Source organism: Pistacia vera, unplaced genomic scaffold (genome assembly GCF_008641045.1).
Source record: "Pistacia vera cultivar Batoury unplaced genomic scaffold, PisVer_v2 Contig117, whole genome shotgun sequence".
Lineage (NCBI taxonomy): Eukaryota > Viridiplantae > Streptophyta > Magnoliopsida > Sapindales > Anacardiaceae > Pistacia > Pistacia vera.
This window is the reverse complement of record NW_022195215.1, coordinates 67,532-94,933: the sequence shown is the minus strand read 5'-3', so window position 1 is coordinate 94,933 and position 27,402 is coordinate 67,532. Positions and strand designations below refer to the sequence as shown.

At 32.4% G+C, this 27,402-nt stretch overlaps 2 protein-coding genes across 2 annotated transcripts; both read left to right on the top strand.

Moving 5' to 3' along the window:
- The first annotated feature begins 8,546 nt into the window (after positions 1-8,546).
- On the top strand, positions 8,547-10,012 carry LOC116106206 (F-box protein At5g07610-like). Its single transcript, XM_031392552.1, has 2 exons — positions 8,547-8,758; positions 8,850-10,012. The coding sequence occupies exon 2, from the start codon at positions 8,873-8,875 to the stop codon at positions 10,010-10,012; it is 1,140 nt and encodes a 379-aa protein (XP_031248412.1). The 5' UTR covers positions 8,547-8,758; positions 8,850-8,872.
- Positions 10,013-10,249: 237 nt separating this feature from the next.
- Positions 10,250-24,580, top strand: LOC116107231. Its single transcript, XM_031393537.1, has 15 exons — positions 10,250-10,585; positions 10,781-10,836; positions 11,670-11,707; positions 14,565-14,655; positions 15,330-15,435; positions 15,587-15,657; positions 17,019-17,088; positions 18,156-18,218; positions 18,841-18,912; positions 19,035-19,136; positions 20,074-20,148; positions 20,912-21,025; positions 23,012-23,128; positions 23,946-24,002; positions 24,456-24,580. The coding sequence occupies exons 1-15, from the start codon at positions 10,484-10,486 to the stop codon at positions 24,510-24,512; spliced, it is 1,191 nt and encodes a 396-aa protein (XP_031249397.1). The 5' UTR covers positions 10,250-10,483; the 3' UTR covers positions 24,513-24,580.
- The last annotated feature ends 2,822 nt before the right edge of the window (positions 24,581-27,402 follow it).

Here is a 27,402-nt window from a genome sequence, read left to right as displayed (position 1 = left end):
GGACTTAATCGAACTTGAGCACCGACTCTATTCCATTGTGTCTATAGTTTTGCGGTCGTTGTCATTTACCAAATTACCCAACGAGATAATTCTCCTGTAATCAAGAGTGATGAATCCTGTACCAATCCACCATAGCCATAGTGTACTTCTTAATGCAACTAATCACTTCTGTACTAATAACCCTAAATAGGACTACGTTAGGCCAGCATAAAATTACACAGATATTTACACATGGTGCTCTGGTCATCTCAAGTCTAACGATCACATATAGTCATATATCACCATCCGTTAGAGGATATATTCCACAGATGTATGTAATCCTTTATTTGGTCATGTCCAGTGAACTTGCCAATTGCAAGTACCCATGCATTACACCAAGTTGTCACCAACCGACTTTAACATGCAATTAATATCTTTCTATAGGGTCTTTCAACACTAGATAGCCTTACCGTATTATTTGTGTCTTTACTTCAAGATAATACTAGGCCTACGAAGGATTTATAGAATGACCATCTAATTTGAACATAAGGTCCTTACAATCAAGATTTAAAGCACTTGATACACTCGTCACGATTCTACCATTCTAAGGACATATATTATAACATATCCGAAATATGATTTACATAATATAGTCAAATTGCCTTTTATTAAGATCAACATGTTGTTACAAGTAGTTAAACACTACAATTTGATTAGCTCTAGGGCACCTCCCTTAACACGGTGGCTACGATCGACAATCCAGGGAAACACACGAACAACAAACTCCAATCCAGATCAATCCAAACTCCCAACAATCAAACAAAACCAAACAACAGTCACCCAACAATAAAACAAAACCAAACAAACTCCCTACAATGAAGAACATGTCGACGAGTGTGGGTAGGTGGGTGTCGCAGCTCAATCAGTTGAGAGGGCTATAAGGTGTTGTTGGAGGTGCATGGGATGGCCGAGGTGATAGGGTTTGGGTGTGTTTATGGGCGGTAGAGTAGTTGAGGTGCGGCTTATCGCAGTCACATGGTGCGTGACGCAAAGAAGAAACACAGGGCATCTCTTTCAGGTGACAACGCTGTGGTGGTTCTCTTACCCAATGGTTTGGCATTGTTTTGTCAGTTCAACCCCAGGTCAATCCTAGCGAATGACTAAAACAAGGCTTAGAGTGTCCTCAGACAGGAGAAAGGGCTTGTTCCTAGGCATGTGCATGTTCCTTGCTTTGACCCAACTCGAATGGGGCGAAAGATTCCCCGAATTGATTAAGGACAAGGACAGGCCCGGGCCAAAGTGGTCCCCAAATTCAATATTGGGTCGGGGATGAAATTTGATACAAAAGTTGTTATATTTAATTTTTTTAATGACATGATATTATGTTATTTTGATGCAATTTATATATTCTCATTTTAATTAAAATCTAATTGCATCTAATTGTCATTAATAGCCATACTTAAAAATTTTAGTTAGGTTTAATCGTTTAATCCTATATTAATTTGAATAGTTGAAAACCAATCAATGAAGCCAATAACTACACAAGAACAAATTAATTACTTAAATCGACATTCAAAATTGTTCTAAATTAAATTTACCAATTAATTAGAAGAAGGAAGAGGAACTTTATGTGATATTCAAAAAATTCATACATTGTATTATAAAGATGAAGAGACATAATAAATTGTATTATGTAACAAGACACAATTTGGTAATTTACTAATGTAAAGGAAAAACACATTTGTCAAGAAATTACCACTTTAATAATTAATTGTTTCACATTATTAATTGATCAAATTCAAATGTGATTACAATAATATAATTGTAGGAACATTGAGTGAAACCATATACAAATGTGTAATAATTAATAATAGAAAAATTGTCTATATTAAATATAATAAGCTAAATATGCAAATATAAATTACTTGATATATATGTAAATGACTAAATGTTAATATATATGTTATATTATTGATAGATAATAACATATTTTTTATTCAAATAACTTGTAAATGTTAATAACATAAATACATAATACATATGTATTAAGACATTTAAATTAATTAATAATAAATTATGGTAGTTATTATATATATATAATTTATCTTAAATTATCTTTTATAATTTGATAAGAGATTTAAAAAAATTATATCTTAAATAGAAATAATCTATCGTTTATAAAATAGACATAATGTATCATTTTATAAGAGACGTGTTTTTTGATAATTTGATAAGACTTAAGAGACTTAAAGAAAACAGTTGGATATCTTTTATATTTTTTGCGGAGAGTTTAGGGATTCCCCAAAATCCCCATTCGGGGATCGGGTCAGATTCGAGGAATCCACTTGGGCCTTCGGTTGGTCTTAGGGATAACTCGACCTTGACCCAGCCCGTGCACATCCTTACCAATTCCCGGTTGGACCGGTTGAATCAGCTAGTTCGATCCGGGTTTTAAAACACACCAGCATCCAAAAGTGTTTAAAACTTAACAAAAACACCCCCACTCATCCCAAGCCACTACTTTTCGCCTAATACCACCGTTGGCGAAGGCAACAATGGCTGTAACAATGCATAACTAGCCAAATTTGGCTGAAAATGGTCAGATCTAGCTGTCGTCTAAGGCCAAAGTGTAAGTAAGTGATCAGGTTCGCGCAGCGGAACAAGTGTAATATTAAAAAAAGATGACTTACTCGAACCAAGATCCAAGTACAGATTATAACGTTTTCCATGCATAAACTAAAACATAAAAATAAAATCTGTTTAAATCAATTCCATACAAGGATTTAGTTCATACCGACGTTTGGAGGCTCCTCCGAATATCTTTGACTTCACTTACGAATACTGTTCACTGAACTATTCATCAGATACTATTCATTGAACTGTTCATCGGATACTGTTCACCAACACTGTTCACTAATCGATCCAATGTAGGATCGCACTCAATGAAATCCACACAAAGATAATCCAAAGAACCGCCAATTGTTTTGCTAGAACAATTGTCGACATCAAGAATCAAGAACAATCAAAAGGAAAAATTCCTTTTCACTCAAAGAGTGAAAACGTGACATAGAGAGAGAGATAGGGTGGCTAGGGTTTTGTTTTTATAAAAAGTATTAATTGTGTTTTAATTAAGTTGCACTTATATAGTGCAACTAATTAAAACCCTATTCTAATAAGGAATACTGATGGGCACAACCCAAGTTTATCCTTGCAACCAACCACCATGTAATTGGTATTTTAAATTAATTAATTATTATTATTATTAAAATCAATTAATATGTATATAATAATATATTAACATTTAATTAATAATAACAATTCATTTAAATATATGCATACATATATTTAAATATAATCTCACGTATTTAATTTTAATATCAAATTAAATACAGGCAACAACATCAACAAATTTAATTGCACTACGAGATTACCAAAATACATTTTCATCCTAAAAGACGAAAATACCCTTTTCACGAAATGATTCTTAAATTATCTTCTAAGTATGTGACCCATAGGCTCCTCATCATATCGGTAGTGTGTGGTATTGCGATTAATACCAATTAATCATTTCACTACACACAGACCAAGATTGGCCTTTAGCAAGGTATCATGGCCACCTGATAGATTCAGATTCAGCGAAACCGCAGCCTGTCAACGGTATGGTTACCGTGTAATCAAATCCTTTCATCAACTATTATCTCATCTAAACTGAGGTATAAAAATAGTGTCAACTTTAGATATCCTCAACATGTTTGTATTCAATTACTGGACTAATGACAGGAATATCAAATTGGATTGAGCAACAACTCAATCCCACTGTGGCCACAGATTTAGTGTCATTGTCATTTACTGAATTACCTAGTGAGATAACTTCTTCCGTATCCAAAGTGATGAATCCTTTATCGATTCACCATAGTCTCGATACACTTCTCAATGTAGCCAATCACAACCGTATTGATAGCTCTGAATAGAACTACGTTGGGCTAGTGTCAAACTACACCAATTGGTGCACAAGGCGCTTCGGTGATCTCAAGTCTAAGGATCACATGCACCACCATTCGTTAGAGGATTTATTCCATAGACACTAGGGTTACCATCCATATGGAATCCTCTGGTGGGTCTGTTTAGTGAACTTGCCTTTAACAAGCACTCATGCGTTGCACCAGGTTGTCGGCAAACAACCTTGACAAGTGAAATCAATCACTGCATTTTGATAGAGTCGTTCAACACTATGATAATATTATTGTATTATTTGTGTCTTTGGTCAGAATAATACTGGGGCTACGGACATTTCTAGAATGGCTACCATATGTGATCATAGGGTTTTCACTATCAAGATTTGAAATACTTGATACCCTCATCACGGTTCTGCCACCCTAATGACATATATAATATGAATTACTTGATATAATGGATAATGTCTTTCATTGATTAATAAACATTATTACAAATAGTCAATTCTATAATTATTGATTGGCTCTAGGGTACTTACTCCAACACAAAGTTCTGGCTACTGACAACCAGATGTACGGGGATGGAAACAGCTAGATTTGGCCACCACCCTTGGGTAATTTTTTAAAGTCCAGGGATATTTATGTCCTAAAATTTTTGTACATAAGGATAAAATAGTCTATTAGTATTTTTGTAAATTGATTTTAAAATAAGGGCATTATTATCCAAAAATTTTAATAGTTACGGGAAAAATTATAACAAAAATAAGATTATCACATAATCTTAAAATACCTAAGAAAATTAAGATAATCAGATTACTTCCTATATTATTAACAGTAATTACTATTGATTTTAGAAAATTACTGAAATCTTATATTATTTGACAACCAAACATGATAATTAAATAATATGAGATGATAAGAGATTACCTCAAACTAAACACACCCTAATTATTAAATTATTTTAATTATTATGATTAAAATTGGACTACCGAAGAGTTTCAGTTGGTTTTATATAATACTACTCTTATAAGCTTATCTTTTATTATCAATGAAAGGTCAAAACATACCTTGAAAATAACTATTTTAACATTAAAAATAAGTCTTTTACTCTATTGACGAATCAAATCAAAAGGTTCGCTCATTAACCCGTATAAAACTTCTGAAAAGTGCGGAAATTTAAAATAAAAATTCACCGAAAGTCTTAACGCGCTTTCTTTCTCAAGTATATTGTTTTTTGTCTTACATTTTATGTTTCTCTTGTAAAAGTCAATTGCATCATTTTTTTTTTTTTCTTTTTTTTTTGTGGCCAATAAAACTTTTTTTTTTTTTTGTGGCCAATAAAACTTTATCAATCATCTTTTCATACCTCTTTCATCCACTTTGTTGTGAATGACTTTGAAAATTACGTCTGTAAAAAGGGTCTAGGTATTATGATCTATTGTATAGTCCATTCACAGAAAATGGAATTGACCCTTTAATTATTAAATAAGGAAATTACGAAACTTATATTATTAATTATTAGCATTCTAAGATCAATGAAAGTTCAAATGTAGTGTTTGTATTTGTATCAAATTTGGTTGTGTTTGTATGTACAACTCAAACCAGTGCAACGATTTTTATTCCAACCCTTCTCCTAGAGCTTTGGAGTTCACGATGTCAAAGTAGCTGTGGTGGGATGATCTAGGCGTTGGCATTCATACAAAATTCAGCCTTAGCTACTCGACTGGCCTAATTCTAATTCGCCTAATGGTCATCGCTTCTCCCACCAGTGGCGGACCCAGGATTTTTGCCCAGGGGGGCCACCTCGCTCCGCCATTGTTTGTCAATCAACTAGTGAAAACATAAGAAAATAAAATCCAATTCACAAGGAAACACAAGAAAATTGTTACGTGGAAAAACCTCTTCAATGTGAAGAGATAAAAAAACCACAGGAATCTAACGATCCACTTAAATCCAATATAATCAAAAGAGTTTATTGATGCGTATTTTTGACAAACATGCAAATGTAGGAAGTGTACTAGTCGTAAAAAGTAATAAAGTGATAAGTAGAGTATCGTTCCCATGAGGATAGTGTTACTAAGTATCGATTTCTCTAGTTTAAGTCCTAATTGAAGCAACAATAAATTGGATTGATGGAAAATTAACGAACTAAATACAATTTAAGAAAATATAAATGAATGATAATGAAATTAAAGCAAAATCCAACCACTTAACTAATTAAACAAAATGCTAGGTTGTTGATTTCACATAGATACTCTAACCCAAATCATAGAATCTATTATCCAAGTTCTAATTCCTTGATTGAAAATAGAATTCCCTAAGTTGTAAAACATACCTTATCAGACTATATTTTCCTACTTATCTCTATTAAGCTTCCGCACCCAACAAAATGAAGATTAATAGTTCAAAGTCTTTTAAACTTTATGAAATTCTATCTAGATTTCATAAATCGCTAAACCTATCTCTAGCGTTTGCTTAATCTACGGTATTTATCCCAAGAGGCACAATTACAAATCACTTCTCAGTCTCATTGTGAAAACACACATTTGAATGGTGATCAAATATCCAAAAGTCATTAAACAAAGAGATAAACATTCAATCATGAAATTAAAACTCAAAGTAAATCAATTCATATAAATTTGAATAATTATATCAAGGTTACATCAAACCCTAGCTAAACAACTCAGTTCATTCTCAAACACAAAATAAAATAACAAAAACAAACTGAATCAAGATTCATCATTAAAAAACAAGCAAAAGATGGAGAAATCTTCTCTAATTTGAAGTCCAAATCTTCAATAATCTTCTCCTTCCAAGAGTTGCCTTCTGAATGACAAACCAAGACCCCTTTTCTTTCATTTTTGTGCTAATTTATACCTCTTTCACTGAAGGACCAAGCCCTAGCAAGCCAAAATACGTCGTTTTATTTTTCACATCTTTTTCCTTACCACAGTGAGAATCTTTTGGGCCAAATTTGAGCATGAAAGAGTCTGAAAATGGAAAAGTGTTAAATATATTAATTGTAGCCCTTTAAATTATCTTTCTACTCGTTTAAGAATCAGCATAATCTGAGGTCTACAGATCAAGTTATGGTAGAAATACTAAAGCATGTCCAAAGACGTTTTTCTTCAGTTTCCAACACACTGTTTACGACTTCAAGCCAAGTTTTCACCCTTGTCTAATCAGAATTATGAAAAACCCAAAACATGAAAGTTGTAGCTCTGCTTCTTAGCTTTCCAAAGCTTCTAAAATCAGATCATTCTGAGTTTCCAAGCTCAAGTTACATAATTTACACTCAAAACTGTTATTTATGATCAAAATCATCGTTTAGACATGCAAAGACAAATTAATAGAATTAGATAGCAATTAGGCCCAAATTGTATGAGAAGTATCCTAAATCCTATAGAAATTCAATGCAAATCATAGGGAAAAATATGATTATAATTTATAATAACCACAAATCCACCAAAAATATTCTACATAAATTTAGAGCTCAATCACAACTTTAACAAAAATAAAATACACAAAGGTTTACAAAAATATGGATCAGATCACTCTAAATCCAGATCCGCATGTAAAAGGGGTGTTAGGAATTGGGGGAAGAAAAACTTGAATATAAAAAAGACAAAACCACTTTTTAATTTTTTAATTTTTTAACTTTTAACTTTTTTTTTTTACCTTTTAAAAAGACTTTTCAAATTTCTTTTAAAAGTTGAGGGCAGGCCTGGGCCTACCCTCAAGAGGCCTGGGTCCATCCCTGTCTCCCACTAGGCTACTCTTGCTTTCATGCCGATGTCGATCTTCTGTTAATTTAATATTTAATTTATATAATCCTTTGGGTAACAAATTAACCATTGCTTTGCATTGCATATTTTACTAAAAAAAACTTCTTTATAGTGCGTTTTCGTATTGCAATATCTATTGATTAAGCATATATAACTTAAGAATCTAAGACAAACTTTCATTGCAACTTGTTAGAAAGGGCCAAAAACGATGCCCTTTCGATTGGTCTTGCTGATGTTTGTTCCCACAAAAGTCCACATGAAGCATATTATTTTTTCTTGAACTTCAAGGAAAAGTTTACGAGGTCACTTAATTCCAACTGTAGTCCAGTCAAAAGTTGCTTTAATTTTCCACTTCTTTTCTTGGCAATAACCCAACCCAACGTGGCCTACAATGTTGAGCAAATTCAATAAAGATAACCCATATATAAAAGTTAAAACCTTATATTTTTTAAGTTTGAGATAGTTACATTACCCCCAAAAGGTTTGGGTTAGTATATTCCATATCCTGCAGTTTAAATTACTATTATAAATCCCCCTGATTCTGATAGACCATAACCTATATAAGGCTTGAATGTTTAATTCACTCTACACATGACCAAAAAAAGGGGTAATTCACTCTTAATTTACCTTTCTCTGCCTAAAAAAATGTTGTTTCAAAGTTAAGATTTGATTAGTGATCCATAGTTTGAGGGGGTAATTCCTAGTATTTAAAAAGTTAGAACCTTAAATTAAGCAAAAAAAAAAACCTTAGGGCTGATTAAGTCTTTCTCACTTATTTAAGTCTTCTGTGGCTGGCTTTTGAAATTTCTCAGTGAGAAACCATGTAAAAGAATGGAAGTTTATCATTGACCCAAAGACGACTTCATTATTGTACATGAAAATTTTCAATTAAAGCTTATTCTATCAAATTTCCAAGAAGTTTCTTTGAGTATAGGGCCTCAAGAAATTGCAGCACATAGTTCTTTAAATAGCATATTTTCAGGAAAAAGTGTACCTTTTGGGTCATCAACGTAAATCTCATTTTGATACAATTAAAAACAGGTATTTTTTGTTCATAGTTGCTTGTTGATGTACAATTTGTGCTTGAAAATTGTTTTAATTTATACTGATGATTTTGATTATCTTATTGCAGAAGAATTTGATGCAATATACACCATGAGTTTTGACACAGAAAGTGAACCAAAGCTCTTGAATGACAACGACGCGATTAGCAGTATACTGATTCGATTACCCTTAAAGACGTTAATCCAATGCAAACTTGTATGCAAATGGTGGCACAATCTCATCTCCGATCCTGTGTTCATCGCCACTTACTCGCGACGAAATCCCCAACACTATGTTTCAGGATTCTATCTGCAAAAGTTCTTGTTACTTAAACTTTATTCGGAACTTGAGTTCTTTCCCTATGAAGGAAACCATGATGCCGCGCCTAAGCCTTCCCTTTCTTTCATTGAAGATAATAATGGCGTTTGCATTCGAGATTCCTGCAACGGTCTCCTACTTTGCTCGAGCTTTCGTTGTAGCAACGAAGAAGAGCGAAAGTACTACATCTGCCAACCGACTACAAAGCAATATTTCTCCTTGCCGAAACCGCCATGTGAGAAAGTTGTCGCCATTAACATAGTCTGCAATCTTAAAAGATCACCTTATTACCAAGTTGTATGCATCTGTGATTCCAAAACATTGCCCAACTTCAAGTACTGCGAGGTAAAGATATACCATTCGAGAACAAGGTCATGGAGAGATTCAGGGAATCCTTGCATTATTAAAGATGATATTCTATTCGAGCGTGGAATCTACTCAAATGGCGCGATTCACTGGGTTGGAAGAGGAGAAAAGTCCTTGCGATTCGACGTTGAAAACGAGCTAATGCACTGGATACCAATGCCTGCAATAAAGGATGGATGGACGGAAAGAAGAATCGGATATTTTGGGGAATCGAGGGGAAATTTATATCTAATTGAGAACTATGGACCCTGTAGTAGCACGTTTGATGTGATGGAGATGAAGATGGATTATTCAAGCTGGACATTGAAGTACCATGTTGATCTTCAGAGTCTAATTCTTCAGCGTTTTAATGTATTACAAATTGTGCATGAAAAAGTTGGGGAGAAATATGAACCATTAATGGTACTGAAAGGTCAAGGTAACTTTATGTTGTATAATATGAGAGAAAATGGAATCATGAAACTCAGTTACTCCACATTTCCAGTAAAGGATGTGGGTGACTCAAACGGATTGTGGTATAACTGGGAAGCAGTTTTTCCATATACCAATTCTCTCTGGTATATTTGATTAATTTTCTTCGTTAATTTAGAATATGATTGTTATATTTTATAAATTTTCTTCGTTAATTTAAAATATGATTGTTATATTTTATAAATTTTCTTCATTAATTTAGAATATTTATTAATATAATCAAAAGTTTAATCATGTTTCCCTTGCCAAAATGAAATGGGTATCATCAACCGGTTAAGTTTCAAAACCGTATATCAGACTCTCATCTTCTTTCCTCGGGTAATGTGTAACAGGGCAAGTTTAAATTTAAATTTGTAAACAAGAAATTTAACCGTTGAGATGTGGAAACGGTCCAAATCCGGAGCTAACCCGACCCGACAACTCACCACAAAAGACACAGAAAACAAGCCAACCTTATCCCTCCTTATACCCAAAACACAGATATTATTTCTTATTTTTGCGGCGAAACAGGATGTTTAGTAATTTACTGAATTTTTATTTTTGAATTTAAAATAAAATTTCGCCAGCATGACCGTAATTTCTGCGACAGCAGCAACTGGGTTTCTCACATTTCGTGTGAAATGCTGTGATTCGAAACCATCTCGAGGTTTTGGTTCCAAAAAAGACAAGGTCTGTCATTTCTTTTATTTGTTTTCAGTTGAATTTGCTGATCATTGATTTTTTTTTTTTTTTAAATTTTCTTTTTAGTATATAGTTATGTGTTATTAATTGAGAGCTTTGGATACACCAAACCAAATCTTTTCTGTAAAATTCGATGTTGTAATATGGGACTGAAATTATATAATTTTTTTTATTGTTAATCAGGCGAACAAAGCCAGTAGTTCAAGGGAGGAGAAGGGTGGGGCGGTACAACAAAAAAGGTTATTGTCTTTTTTGGGATATTAATAAAATTATACAATTTTTTTTGTATTTGTTTTTAGTTTTATTTATGGTTATTTGGGGAATAAATGAGATTAAATTTGTGGTTCCTTTTTTTAGTAGAGATTGGTGATGCTTAATTGCGATTTTAGCACAGTGAGGTTTTTCTTTTGAGGTTTATACAGTGGTTTAATTAGTTTCTGGTATTATGGGGTTTACCTCTTTACATTATCAATTATTATAGAGATGGAAAGATTGTTTTCACGAAAGCACTTTGTAGTCCTGGACTCAAATAACTAGGAGGTAAAATAAGTACTTTTAACTGTTTTTTGAGTGCTCTCTAGAGAGTAGATACCGCTGCTAGATGCGATGTTATATGATGAAGATGTAAAAAGATTTATATTGTTTAGACAAATGATGTTTCTATCTTCATAGATAAGATAGGAGACCACTGGATGTGCATCAAGTAGTTACATAACGAAGCAAAAGCAAAATATAAGTTCAACTAATTGAGGAATTCTTTTAGTCTTTATATGTGCTCAGAGTTCGTGGGTGGGTTTGTCTGTGTGTGCATGCAAGCTTTGATGTGCTCCTGTGTTCTTGTCTCCTGATTATGCCCATGAATTTCTAAAATTGCAGAGAGACTTGTGCCCTCTTTTGTACCAGAAGCTCCTTTTTGAAGTCTCTTCTACTTTGTATCATGCTTACAAAATGTATTTCTGTGGAAGAGTTATGCATTTTACGATATCTACAGTTATTTGCTAGTTAGGATAACAATTTATTTGGTCATTGCAAAATCATTAATAATTCAAATTTTGTATGTCATATGGTGCAGGAAATTGGTAACAAAACAGTCTGGTCCTCTACCTACACGTGAGTAGTTCTTTTTTACTTAATTCTTTTTTAAATGGTGAGTGGGTTTATTTGTTTGATTTATTGCTATATTGTCAATTGTNTACCTTTTCTCGGGTATGTGCTACAGTGTAAGTTTAAATTTAAATTTAAATTTGTGAACAAGAAATTTTACCGTTGAGATGTAGAAACGGTCCAAATCCGGAGCGAACCCGACCTGACAACCCACCACAAAAGACAGAAAACAAGCCAACCTTGTCCCTCGTTACAAACGTTCAAATAAATACTCACCAAAACCAGAACCCAAAACACAGATATTAATTCTTATTTTTGCAGCGAAACAGGATGTTTAGTAATTTACTGAATTTTCATTTTTAAATTTAAAATAAAATTTCGCTAGCATGACCGTAATTTCTGCGACAGCAGCAAGTAGGTTTCTCATATTTCGTGTGAAATGCTGTGATTCGAAACCATCTCGAGGTTTTGGTTCCAAAAAAGACAAGGTACTGTCATTTCTTTTATTAGTTTTCAGTTGAATTTGTTGATCATTTTTTTTAAATTTTCTTTTTAGTATATAGTTATGTGTTATTAATTGAGAGCTTTGGATACGCCAAACCAAATCTTTTCTGTAAAATTCGATGTTGTAATATGGGACTGAAATTATATAATTTTTTTTATTTTTTTTTTAATTGTTAATCAGGCGAACAAAGCCAGTAGTTCAAGGGAGGAGAAGGGTAGGGCGGTACAACAAAAAAGGTTCTTTAATTTGATGGTGTTTTTTTTGTTATTGTCTCTTTTTGGGATATTAATAAAATTATACAAATTTTTTTGTATTTGTTTTTAGTTTTATTTATGGTTATTTGGGGAATAAATGAGATTAAATTTGTCGTTCCTTTTTTTAGTAGAGATTGGTGATGCTTAATTGCGATTTTAGCATAGTGAGGTTTTTCTTTTGAGGTTTATACAATGGTTTAATAAGTTTCTGGTATTATGGGGTTTACCTCTTTACATTATCAATTATTACAGAGATGGAAAGATTTGGGGTCCTTTTGAAGTGTTTTCACGAAAGCACTTTGTAGTGCTGGACTCAAATAGCTAGGAGGTAAAATAAGTACTTTAACTGTTTTTTGAGTGCTCTTTAGAAAGTAGATACCGCTGCTAGATGCGATGTTATATGATTAAGATGTAAAAAGATTTATATTGGTAAGACAAATGATGTTTCTATCTTCATAAATAAGATAGGAGACCACTGGATGTGCATCAAGTAGTTACATAACGAAGCAAAAGCAAAATATAAGTTCAACTAATTGAGGAATTTTTTTAGTCTTTATATGTGCTCACGGGAGTTCATGGGTGGGTTTGTCTGTGTGTGCATGCAAGCTTTGATGTGCTAATGTGTTCTTGTCTCCTGATTATGCCCATGAATTTCTAAAATTGCAGAGGGACTTGTGCCCTCTTTTGTACCAGAAGCTCCTTTGGTCAATCACTTTGAAGTCTCTTGTACTTTGTATCGTGCTTATAAAATGTATTTCTGTGGAAGAGTTATGCATCTTAGGATATCTACAGTTATTTGCTAGTTAGGATAACAATTTATTTGGTCATTGCAAAATCATTTATAATTCAATTTTGTATGTCATATGGTGCAGGAAATCAGTAACAAAACAGTCTGGTCCTCTACCTACACGTGAGTAGTTCTTTTTTAGTTATTCTTTTTTAAATTAATGGTGGGTGGGTTTATTTATTTGATTTATTGCTATATTTTCAATTGTATCCATATGTAATTTGGTAAGGGATGGATTACTCTAGCATTGTGATTTTCACACAATTACACAATAGCATGGTAGAAAAACTATTATGCCTTTGTTTCATTTTCACACAATTACATTACACAAATCTCAAAAAACATAATAGATTGTATAATTTTCACATGTCTGTTCGTTGATTTGGAATAATTCAGATAGGATCTTTATTGTTTAGATTAGGTATTTTTTAAGTAAAAACGACAAAAATGAAAGTCCATGGTTGGTGGAGAAAAAGCATGTTTAAGGGATGGATTACTCTAGCATTGTTAGGCTTGTGTAAAGATTTGACTAGGAAAAACCACTAACAACAGAGAACTCAGCTTTCCTTGCAACCACAAAAGTAAAGCTGTTATAAGGAGTGTCTGTTTGCTTGATGACAGGGGTGCTAAGACAATCAAGTGAGATGGCAAATTGATGGAAAATGAAGCTTTAAAACCAGAGTTAGAAGATGAAATGTATAAGAAAGTATATAAGATTCCATTAGAATCTCATCACACATTTTTTAGTGACATACCTAGGTATTTATATATCTTCTCTGGGGTAGTGGTTAAATAATTTAGGAAATGTATCTTGCATTACCCCAATAAAGCTTTACAAATACCCAAGTATGTCATCAAAGAAGGTATGATGAGATCCTTATGAAACCCTTTTACAATTACTTTATATTTCATTTTGCTAACACTTGCCATAAAACTTTGATTTTGATTAATACATTGTTTGACCTGAACATTGGAGTGCCCTTACTGGCCAATTCAAGGGAAACCTCCTCATAATCGATCTGCTTTTGTGATTGTTGGGAGAGTTGACCTCTTCTGTTAACAGTTTTTTACTTGTTTAAATTTTTGCACGAACAACTTGCATCATCTAGAGTGCGTAGAAAAGGAAGTAGTAAGTATGCCATCTGTACACTTCTTGAAGTTTTCTTCGATTGATTAGAGGACTAATGTCATGCTGTTTTTTGTATTAACTTCACAATTCTGATATTTTACTTGCAATTTTTTTATTTGATTTTGGGAAATTTTCTATTTCCTCTGTTGATTCTGTTGTGTTAACTTAACATGAAATTTTCCTTGTAGAGGCGCCTGTTTTAAGTTTTCAGTTTGCTGTAAAATCTAACATCAAATCTTTGGACGTTGACTTTGAGGAACGGCTGGCAGCAATTAAAAGGTGATACTTTGTTGCATTTTGCATTTGCATGCTTGTTAGAATTGGCTTCAAAATGGTGGACAGAAACAAAAACTTTAAGATATTGAAGGAGACTAGAGAATTTAGGAAAGCGGAAACTCTAATATTTCATGTTTTTCATAAAAAGTCTAAGTTTCTGAAATATTATAAGATCCAATTCGTATGATCCTGTACAGCTCTTATTAACTTAGGAACCCCTGTAAAACTTGCGATGCACCTGTGCATGTGATCCTTCACCATACTACACCTTTTTTCAGCATTAAGGAATAATCCTGGAAATAAAGCTTTTAATACACTATCGCCATGCTACTTATCATGCCAATAGTGAACATTTTTTATGCTCTTACCATCTCCAGTATTAATGACATTGCATCTAGGAAATCTATCTTAGCCATCTCTAATGTTTATTCGTTTGACATAGTTGTTTACCATAGTTTTACTTTTTGGTTGGTTTATCATGTTCAGTTTGGAAACTGTATATCTGTATAGTTTCCTTCCCACAAAAAGTTTATTTACATCATATTCTTGTGGTTTATTCTTTGTACTTTAATCAGTGCAATAATATTTGGTAACTCTGATTGGATGGATTTTGCTTGTTTATACATCATATTTGAATCCTTTTTCAATGAGCTATTTTCGTTCTGTGCACTGCTCACGTCAGCAGTTGAGCAGAAAAAGGAAGAGAAAGAAAGAGAATTTGGAGCAATTGACTATGATGCACCAATTGAGTCAGATAAGAAAACAATTGGACTTGGTATCAAGGTAAATATGTTGTACTTTGTGGTATGGTTAACTAATAAAAAAAAAATAGCATAAATCATGTACCAGCTGAATGCTTATAACACACACACACACATGCAAATATATTATTAGCTTTATTGACACCACTACTTTGCATTTTGACATGTAATAGATTGGAGTAGGAGTAGTTGTCCTGATCTTTGGTTTGGTTTTTGCTCTTGGAGACTTTCTTCCCACGGGAAGGTGTGGTATAGTAAAATAGAGTTTTCTCCCTCAAGTCCTTATTTATGAGATTTGTTTATCAGCTTTACTTTCAATCTTATGTTTTTGGATCATTTCTATCCAACACTGCTTGATTTAAAAACCAACATCATAGTAGAATTTGCCAACAAATGCCGGAGGACCCTGACTGAATATGATATCTCATTGTGTAATGTGTTTGGCTTGTGGCACCCAAAATCATCTCAAAATTTTTAAACATGTTTTCATGAAATGTTATTTATTATCTACCAATTCAACTTTAGAATCCAAAATCACTAGTATCTGCTATCATATACTGGAATTTTCTGTTTTCCACTTCATTTTGATAGGATATATATTCAAGGTTTTAATTTGGAGCAAATTCAGTCAATGCGTGAGTTAATCAGGTCCTCTGTAGGCATATTTGTTGCTTTCCTCTTTTGAGCCTTCAAAATGCTTATGTTTGACTTCAAATTTAGACACTGATTTTACTTGAACTGATATTCACCTGTAGCTTTTGGAACATATTTCGTATTTGCAACACATTGATCACAAATTTTGCAATCATGAGTAAGACAAAGAACAGTTATACAAGTCAAACCATTTATTAACTAATTTAGTTGACAGGCAAATTACATTAAAGGTCTTTGAGGGGCTGCAAGTATGAGTTTAGTGGCATGGATCCTGAATAAAGTTTAAAGTTCATGATCCTGTATAGAGACCTTAGAAAATCTTTAACTAACCTGTTTGTTGATCTGTTAAAAACATATACTGTTCTATACTTGACTTGTTCCAGCATAGGGTATTCGGTATAATTTTTTTATTTTTTATTTTTTCAGGAACAAAATATATGATTAACAAAAGAGATTAAAAGGTTTACATGTAAGTGAACTTAGCTGTCCACAAAGATAAGAGAGGAAACCTGTAACCTATCTAAGAATCTAAGGCATATAAGGCCTAACTAAAGGTTAAAATGTTTAAAAGCTAATTACAAAAGCGTCCCCAACCTCAGTCTCCCAAAGAAATGGACACTCTAAGGTTAGGAGCTTGGCGCTTCCCAACTAAAATGAATGAAGAAAAAGAAGAATATCTATAAATTTTTAAGAGATAGAAGCCCATAAAGAGGCCTTACATTTAACTTTGTTACATAAGAGAGGAGTAATTTCATTTTCGATAACTATGTCACATCATATAGGTTACCATATTTGGAATTATGAAACCTAGACTTATGCTTTTCAAGAAATCATTTTTTGTTGGGTATTGAAGTTATAGGATAATTTAATTTTTCATGTCTTATCATGATGGTTTAAGTGTTTGCATGCCAAGAGGAACAGATTGATCTTGACATTGTCTTCTATCTTCAGTGTTAGTGAAACCGAGGAAGCTAGGGTTGTTGACAAGAAACTGTCTGAAGAAGAGAAGACTACTCTTCAGGTAATATTCATTGAAAGAGCATCGCCTTTTTCTTTTCCTTGGTATTTGTATTGACCTTAATTTTCCATCAACTATTCCAAGGCATAATAACAATGATAATCATTTCCATTCTGTTTTAGCTTAGCTTTCTCTCTTTCTTGCTTGTGTCAAGCCAACATTGAGTAAATTTCTTTTTGTAAGGAAGAGTAAATGTTTTATTGGTACTAAATGTTCCAATCTTCCTCTGAAACCCAGACATGTGGTCTTTTCTGCAGTTTTTAGGGTAATTTTTGTTCGTTAGTGTCCCACTGATGAATTTCTTATACAGGTTGTTGGTGGTTTATAAATCATAAACGCTTTTAGGTTTGATTAATTGCTATGATGCTGACTATAGATCTATGTTTTCCAAAGGCAATGGAGCAGTTACTACAATTTTCTTACAGTGTTCTGATTTTATAGCTTGTGCGTCACTTTATCCATGTCTTTGCCGGGGGGGATGCAATTTGCAAAGTTTCCTGGTTGTTTTTAGCTTTTGCTTTTTCCCTTCTACACGAGGCAAGGAAGAGTACCTGATTAGTTTCTTGTTTGTTTTTAGCTTTTGCTTTTTCCCTTCTACACGAGGCAAGGAAGATTACCCGATTTAGTTAATTTTAATTTATCATAAACAGGATATCTCTTTGAAAGCAAGGTTTTCTTTTCCCATTCTTAAAATAGTCTGTTTATGCAATAAAATGTACAACTGCACCTTTTTTTATAAAATAAGTTGGAGGTGGGGGTTGGCATTCAAGTTAGACAGTTGAAGGAGGAGATTTCTCTTCATTGATTTGCATGAAATCCCTGATTCAATGTCAATTAAAGAAATACAAATTTTATTTTTGGTTATTTTTGTCTATATTCAATGAAAAATATGGTAATATGGATATATCCTTTAGTTTTATGGTGGCACATTTGCTCTGTGATGAGTTATTCTTTCTTTTGGTTACTTATATTATGCATCTTAAATTTTTTGGCTATGATCAGTTATTATGTTTTCCGTTTTTCTAATCAATGGAGGATTACAGCATCTTCACATTTTAATCTTATGGCAGACTAGGCTGAAACAATATGAAGCAATACTCAGTGTCTCTCCAAAAGATCCAACTGCCCTTGAAGTGAGTAATGGGGTGTTATACATGATAATTTTTTGTACATTTTTTATTTATATAATTTTAACTTTGGATAAGGATTGGGAATCTGATTATAAGAAGCTCAGCGGTTTTCCAGATATGTTAATTGGTATCTGATTCTAGAGAAATCATGTTATGACAAGAATCTTCAATGTAGTATTTTTCTGTACATGTCTTGAATCATTGAAAGTTACAAAAATTTATCAAGTATTTTTTAATATAAAAGACCTTCTCGTACAGATACTTGGAGTTTGATGTTCGGGTTATTGGTTCTTACCTATGGAGTAGTGGTTCCATTTTGTTCTTCTGTTTACTCTTAATTCAGTCAACAGCAATGATTGGAAGCCAGTTCCATGAGTAGCTCAACTTGCTGAAGGTCCTTCAAGTATAAGTTATCTTCAAGTGTTCTGTTGAATTGAAAATGTTCTAATTACCACTAAAACTTGCTTAGATTAGATACAAAAATGACTAATTCTGTATTTTGTGTTTTATGGTCTGATTCCTTGTTACTCATGCATTTATTTATACAGAGTCCTGCGATCATTCGTTTTTTTACAATATGTTTTCCTGTGCCAGCCATTTGAAATTCATTCTAGAGATCTTGCAGGGAGCTGCAGTGACATTGGCAGAATTAGGAGAGTACACTCGGGCTGCCTCACTCCTCCAGGACTTGGGGAAGGTTTGTACTTGTCTGTTTCAGTACTGAATATATTATGAATTTTATGTACTTTGTGCTCCTCAAAGTCTTGCTGTTAATAAAATTAGCATATTATTTTATTAAAATTGGTTAATGTTCTGCAGGAGAAACCAACCGACCCTGATGTTTTCCGTTTGCTTGGGGAAGTTAAATATGAACTTAAGGATTATGAAGGGAGTGTTGCTGCATATAGGGTTTCTACAATGGTAATTTTTCTCTAATACATGGAGAACTTCACACTCTAGACGACGTTGTTTTAGATAATTCCTCACTCTAGATTTGTTGAGTACAGTTTGGATGAGCTGACTGTTTCAGGGATAAGCTTTATATATTTGTATTTAACATATGCTTTTATTTTCAACTTAGTTTATACGCTGAGAGCTAATATTTGATGTTCATGTGTGCATCTTGGATTTTGTTTAGTTTGTCTTTTAGAACTGTTTTATTGTACAATGTGGAATTAGTGATGTCATTTAGATGAATTTTCGTTACATAATGTAAATCAGCTAACATATTATGTGATGTTCTCATTTCTTCTGGCCTTGTGTCTTCAATGACTGTTTCAGAGATAACCTGATCATACTTATTTGTGCATTTCCCCTCAGTGATTATTGAAGTGATTCTTTACCCCCTTGCATTTTTTCTCCATTAAACTAGTGGATGAAAAGTAGCAGTAGCATGTGCCTTTCATGCTTTATGATTGAGCACTAAAAATTGAGAAATAGTCTATGTTTTTATTTATGTAAACTGAAACCATCAGTTTTCCCAGTTTCAGAGTGTACTGTTACAAACATGTAGATTTTGTGTTTCATATCCAATCAGTTCTGATGGACTAAGTTGATTGAATTTAATGGAGTTACCATAGCAGGGCAAAGTATCGCTTTAGAAATTGGATGACGTGATGGGTAAACACATCAAAACACCGAGGATCATTCTTTATTTTATTCTTTAGTCTTATTATTCTCTCAGTAGTATAGGGATGAAATGGGTAAAAGTACATTTGGTAGCAAACTATGAAATTAAATGTTAAGTTACCACGTAAACCACTTTTATATCATGATTTGGTTGGAAATTATCTACATAATCTGCTTCTATCTTAATTTCACTTGTACTACCCATGAATTTCTTGTTACTTGCTGACAGGTTTCAAAGGACATCAATTTTGAGGTTCTTCGGGGCTATACAAACTCACTGCTTGCTGCTAAGAAACCAGATGAGGTATGCCATTTATGTTAGAATGCAGATGCAGCACTGGTTCATAATGTTGTTTTGCAGGTCCAATCATTTCTCTGTTCTGTTCTTTTTCAGAGTTGTATCTAGGCACACTTTTAATCTACATGTTTCTGTATTTGTTTTTTACTAGAAAGTTTTAAATAAAAGTTTCCAAGTTTGCATCGAGCACGTATTGATTTAAACTTAAAAATGAAGCTAGCTCAGAATTTTCTTAAATCTGTAGTTAAAAAATAAGTTTACATGGGGATGCATGCATTTTCTTTTCTGAACTTATGCAGCATTTTTTTATATTTATTTTTAAGGGCTGACTTGGTGTAGTCCTTATCTTTTCATTTAATAATTCCCTTGTTCTGCTGAGGTTTCACCAAATAAAGAAAATTGTTCGTTAAAGTGGAATGAAATGGGATGGTTATCAATGGCTATTTACCATAACCATTTTGGTTTTCAACTGGCTATAATTTTGTTATAGAATTTCCTGATGATTGGATGTTCCTAAATGGCTGGAGAATGGTATTGGTTGAGAAATTTGAGAACCTGAAGAAATTTGATAATAGTTGTAATGTCTAATTGCATTCTGTTGTTGCCATATTGAACCCTACTTTGCAGAGATTTTAAAGTAAAAAAGTTGGTTTTGAGGCAACTAATTTTTCCTACAAATAATTGCGCTTTGAACATTGTTGCCAGAATTTTTCAATTATCACTTTTTTTTCTGTTAAAATAAAACTTTCATCTTTTTCTTTCTATGCAGGCTGTTCAATTCCTTCTGGCCTACCGCGAACGTCTGAGTTCGGAAAAATCAAATGATCTTAATGTTAAGGCTGACGGCAATGAGGAGGAACTGCAAAAAGTTGACCCCATTCAAGTGAGTTGTTTTCTTATAACATATCTAATTGTCAATTATTGTCAACCTGGAGGAAATTTTTCTTCACTGGTCATGTCTAGTTAGATTTTTCGTTAGTTTGGGTTTGTAGATTCGGTGAATGATTTGGGTAATGTAGCAGTGCTTTCAAGTTTGTGGTTGTGAGCAGGATCAATAGCCCTTTAATTTTACCCTATTTTTTCGCATCAAATTCTACCTTTAGATTAAATAACAGTCAAAGGCTAGGACTGATTAGATGCTTCCTTATTTAAATGATAAGTGTCTTGGAATCAACACATTTATGGTTATTTTTTCTCTCCTCTCCCCTATCTCTCCTTTTTTCCTTCTCTTTCTTCACCTAATAAATACAAATTTATTAATAGTTAATTCCAAACTTTTGTTTTGGCATTATATTTTCTCCATATGTGAATTCTTAAATAATTTAATGCATAAATTTTATCAAGTAAGCTACATATTCATGAAAATTTGTTTTTTTGTTCTTTTTTTGCGTAATGAATATGCTTAGATATTAATCCTTAAATAATATATAATTAGATTTTTTACTACATAGTTCATAAACTTAGGTCCCAAATCAACCCTTTGATTATAAATCAAATCAAGACTTTTTTCTTTTTTTCTTTTTAGAAAAGTTACGTCTAGTGAGAGAGTCCTCTGAATTCTTATATAGTTATACTCTCTCTTTCCTTTTCTTTTTCTGAATAGCTTATAATTCTGAATTTAAGAAACCAAAATATTAGCATAGACCATCTGGTTCTTATGCAATGTTATTTACACTAATGCAAATTGTGCAGGTGGAAGATACTGAAATAGTTTTATTTTGTGTACTTTTGGATATTTTATAAGTTTGCATTTATTGAAAATAATTTGCTTCCTGAGGAGAGGAAAGAGAAGATAACAAATATAATGGAGAGAGAAAAATAAGAGAAATAATTAACTGTAAATGTTTTTATTTCAAGACACTTATCTATTAAATGAGGAGTGCATTTAATCTAATCGTAGTCATTGATTATTGTTTCATCTAAAGGTTAGAAATTGATGTAAGAAATAGTGTAAAGTTAAGGAGTTGTTCATCCTGTCCCTATATATATAATATGACATTATATAAAATAGTACATTTTTGACACAAAATATGAGACAATTAAAGCACTTTGGACGGTTGAGATTTCAGTACGATTTGCATAATTAATGCAATTTGAAAATACCATATTTAGATGCAATCTCAATTATTCAAATTCATTAATCTAATGACTTAGAAATTTTTTCAAAGAAATTGTGTCAAAACTTGTTTACTCCTGATCCTAACCCAAGTGTTGACACAATTTTAAGTCGTTAGATTAAAACATTTTAATGACTGAGATTATATCTAAGTTGTCATTTTTAAAGTACATTAAATGTGCAAGTTGCATTGAATCTCAACCATCAAAAGTGTTAAGTTTTAATGACCTAAAAATTGTGTCAAAAATATGGTGCTCTTGAACCTTCCCCTTCATGATTAGCTATACATTTTTTAGGACTATTTGTTTGACGTTTCTTTACAGGCAGAGTACAGACTCCATAACTCAATAAAGCCTGATACCAATTGCTTTTGAAATTGAAAGGACAAAACTAAAGACGTGAATGCCAGAGAATTTGCTTCTAGTGCTTGCGAGTTTTTCAAGAGGAAAGAGAAGATAATAACTGAAACACTAATCATAAATCAGAGAGTAAAATTCATGAAAAAGGTGGTACAAAACTTAATACTTCTTAACTGTTCAGTTCCATGATAAAGAAAAGATATATTTATCATATTTTTTAAAAGTTTGAAGTATGGGGATCGCAGAAATTCAATAAATTTTACCTAATTATCTGACTCTTTTTCCCTCTTATTTAATTTGTTATATTGAATATGAGATGTTATCTTTTGGTTTTAGGCTCTTGTTTCTACATGCATTCTAATTCTCTTGAGAATTTTATGATATGTCTTTACAGGTTGAACTCCTTCTTGGGAAAGCCTATTCAGATGGGGGTCGTGTTAGTGATGCTGTAGCTGTTTATGATGGGCTCATTTCTAGCTATCCAAATGACTTTCGCGGTTACTTAGCAAAGGTTCTTTCTTTTTTCTACTGTTTACGAATTTAGATTATCTTGTCATTGAAAATTTTCAAGGATTTCATCTTTTAAATATTTACACTATAACAGCGACATGATGATGTCAAATCTAAATTAACTAAAAGACCATATAGAACCTAGCTAGTCAACTAAATTGTCAAATACTCTCATTTTAAAGGTCCTTTTTAGTTTTAATAATGATGACCCAATCTTCAAAATCATGTAAATCTTGAATATATCAGATGTCCTATAGCTTAGTAAATGTAGACCTTTTCTGAATTACTGCTAATTACAAAAGTTTAAACTGATTGAAAGAATTCACAATTGTATGAAAACTCTAAAACACTGCTCATGTTTACAGTCAAATTTAATAAATGGACTCATCACATGGATCCAATACACTCTAATAAATCAGAAATGGATCAACAATAATATTCAACCTCTATTAACCTTAGACTAGTGAAACTCAATAGTTTCAATATAATTAGCCGCAAATTCGTTTTTCCCTTGCTACGTCAAATACTGCATGTTATCTAGCAACAGTAGACTGATGTGGCAGGCACATGAATATATTATCCTCAGAAATCAGATTTAGCCACACAGATACATTATAATTGAAAGAGAACAAATTGACATACGATCTACAACTGACATTATTATGATGATACTATTCTACTATGATACATTTGAGTAGCTTAGATCTATTAAGCAGGAAGGGTAGACAAAGTGTCAGTCGACCTCTGAATTTTATCCTGCTGACCAATAACTATTCTGTTGACATCTATATATTATAATTTTGTTATTGCTTCTGCAGGGAATTATTTTGAAGGAGAACGGAAGTGCTGGAGATGCAGAGAGGATGTTTATCCAAGTGAGTATATTGCTGCTGATTTCGCATTAACAAAAATATATGAATTCGTTTTTGCTTAAGTGGATCAGATTATATAAAAACAAAACTTTTTGAGTCCATAATAATAAAATAAGCCTTTTATGCAAGGTTTCCAAAATTAATCCCAAATTTCTCCGGTCCATGTTCTTTTATCTCTTGACTAACCTTCAAACATTCTGCCATTACATTATTGTATTTGTTATTTTGATTGTTATCCAAGTTGGGAGATAGAAAATCTGAGGCTGGTTTGATGTTTTTTTATTTGAGTCTTTCTGTTGCTACCACTCCTATTTGTACTTTTAGATGTACTTTCCCGTCACCCTTGAATTTCAGTGCCTCCATTGATTTTAGTGCGCGTACATTTCATAAGTTTATTATCTCATTGTATGTGTATGAAAGAAGATAATAAACAGAAGTTGCTGGTGTTATTTGCAGGCTCGGTTTTTCGCACCAGAGAGAGCAAAAGCACTTGTAGATCGTTATTCAAGATAATGACTGCTTTATGTAAGTACATCTGTTGTAAATCTTCTCATCATGCCTTCTTCGACCATTTGATTTTAGAGGTTTGCCTGGACTTGAATTTATAGGAAGAAAAAGATAGCGAGTGAGTGAATTATACTGCATTTTTCTCATTGTTTCATATCATCGTTGCCATAGGAAAATGCATATACCGGAGAATTAACAGGTAGAATATGCCTTAAAACTGGACTGCTAGGCCTTCTGAACTTGAAGCATGTTAGCAGGGTTGTAGGATTACGAGTACTGCTATCGATTGTATCCCAAGTTTTGCATTACATATTTATTTTTAAAAAATGATACAGTAAAACTTCTCTATAGTGATACTCTATATAGGAATAAACTCTACATAATCATAAAAAATTATAGTCCTAATTTGGGATAGTTATAAACAAGAATAAACTCTATCTTATAATAAGTTATAATTTTACTAATTCTCGTCTTAAGGAAAGTTGTCTCTACATAGTAATAATTATCTGTATATTACAAAAAAATATATATTATATAAAACTAAAGGTTTAAAATAAAATAAAATATTTATTTAAAATTGTTTGGGACAATGATTTATGTTTTAGAATTGTTATCACATCTTTTACTTTACGAGTACATAATAGCTCGTTAGCATGGATACCTTCTTGTTGAAGCTAAAATATTTTTAGTTTCTCAAGCATGTTTAGAGCTTCATGACACAAGACTTTTTGTATTTCCGCATTATTATCCTTAGAATTATTTCTTTTCTCTTCTTGTCTAATTGCAACAATGATTTCTCCTTTAGTTAAAGTATAAACGATTTTTCGCTCATTTGGATAATCGAAAAAGACATTAATATCTATTCAATTAGTATAGTGAATTTGTCGAATCTGATCACTCAATTCTATAGTGACTCTTTTATTCTTCTTATCCACTTTATTTGTAACTTACAATTCATTGACATTAATGGTCCTTATTTTGCAGCGCTTAATAAATAATAATAATAATAATAATATGAGGTATATGAAAGTAAAGAATTGAATTCGCATGAAGGAGATGATCAAACATGAACGGTTGACCCCCTCTGTTTAGCTTTTGTCTTTTACATTATTCTAATTCCTAATACTTCCAAATTTAAATAAAACTTGTAAAGAGGAGGATATAACCATTGCCCTTTAATTTATGAAGCTCGATGAATCCTTCTCTGTGGTGTTATTGCATATGATTTGACCTATTGTTCAATTTTTCGGTCAACTTTGATGCACTCTAGGATCTTATTAAATGAATTAAAAGCAGGAAAAAAAAAACACCTAATCACGAGTCAATTCTCTCCTGCAAACGACTACCACTAAAAAAAATTAAGAAAATACATTGTAAATACCTTAACATAATTTAACTACTAATTTGGAATTAGATTAAAATTTTGAATTAAAAAGAAACAATAACAATAATAAAAGAGTTTTGAAAAAGAAATGTCGAGTTAGGAGTTGTTGGCTAAAGCTAAACTCCAAGCTTAATGAAAATTATCTCTAATAAGCTAAATCTGGGTGGTTTAGTGGTTCGATAGAAACTCTTAGATGTATTATTCAAGAGATCATAAATTTAACTCCTTCTTTAATTGTTAATAGGGGTAGTAATTGGAACTTTTACTTTATCGATAGTTTTAGGGTTTAAGGGGATTAGTTGAGGTATACGTAAACTGGTCCGGACACCTCTAATCATAAAAAAAAAAAAAAAAAATTATCCCTAGTAATAAGTTAGTCAAGTCACTCCAAAAAAATGTGTTTATAATATAAGAAGTAATCGAACAAAAGCTTATATCAACATTTAAAAAAAAAATATGGAGCTCTCATTAAACATGGGTAACTTAAATCTTAGGTTGATGGTGATATACAAGTCCTTTTGGGTGGGTACAATTACCGGTAAATAGTAAGACAATTTTTAATTGTCTTATTTTTCAATTATTCTAGTTGGAAAACTTTGATTCTTTGACCGAGGTCCACATGAACAACTAACTAATCTAGCGAATCTAAGTTCATGAACAAAAATTTTTAACGAAGTTCTCACCAAAGTCTATCAGGTTATATTAAATTAATGATCACGAATATATATCAGCACTTCGTGTTATAATAATCTAAATTCTTGTATGGTAAACATTGAAGAATTAAGAGTTTTTATTATTTTTATTTTTATTTTGTGCATTTGTTGAATAAATCTTATAAAACTCAAACCCCTCTTAATTATTCAATTTGCAATTCCGAGACCCAAATCTTCCTTTAGATTTTAATTTTCCTAGTTCTTAAAAAGCTCAAAACCCTCTTTTAATTATCCAAAATCCAAAAAATAAAATTATATATGAGGAGTATTTCACACAAACAACAACAATAAGAAACCAACAAATAGGTGGTGGAAGTCATTAAGGTCGGCCGCTTGATGCTTTGTTTAATCAACGTTATAGGGTAAACGACATATTCCCACCCAAAATTTAGCGAAATCCAAGATTGGTATCCTTGGTTTCATAATTCTAGATTACCACCCTTAATTGGACATCGTTAGTGACATATGACATTTGATAGAGAAGACAAAATTGCCCTCAGACCTTCTTCTTCTTCATCTCTCCTCCTCTTCTTCATTGTCACCGGCACTTCCCTTTTGCGTATAAGGAATATACTCCATTTGCTTACGTGCCAATTCAATCTGTGGGCATTACTCATGGCTCAGCTTATCACCTTTCTGAATTGGAACTGGAGTCGTAGAGCACTTATCCATAACGTGAAAAGTCATCTATAAAAGTGATGAAATATCTTTCTCCACTAAAAGAAGGTACGTCAAAAGGATCACATATATACGTGTGTATTAGTTCAAGAAGTCATGTGCTTCGAGTGCCTGCTTTTTT

Bases quoted from the DNA above. Each gene is read 5' to 3' on its own strand.
- LOC116106206 (XM_031392552.1), top strand. From the start codon at position 8,873: ATGAGTTTTGACACAGAAAGTGAACCAAAGCTCTTGAATGACAACGAC.
- LOC116107231 (XM_031393537.1), top strand. From the start codon at position 10,484: ATGACCGTAATTTCTGCGACAGCAGCAACTGGGTTTCTCACATTTCGT. The intron at 11,708-14,564 runs GTGAGTAGTTCT...TTTTCCTTGTAG, and splicing joins GTCTGGTCCTCTACCTACAC to AGGCGCCTGTTTTAAGTTTT. The intron at 15,436-15,586 runs GTAAATATGTTG...GACATGTAATAG, and splicing joins CAATTGGACTTGGTATCAAG to ATTGGAGTAGGAGTAGTTGT.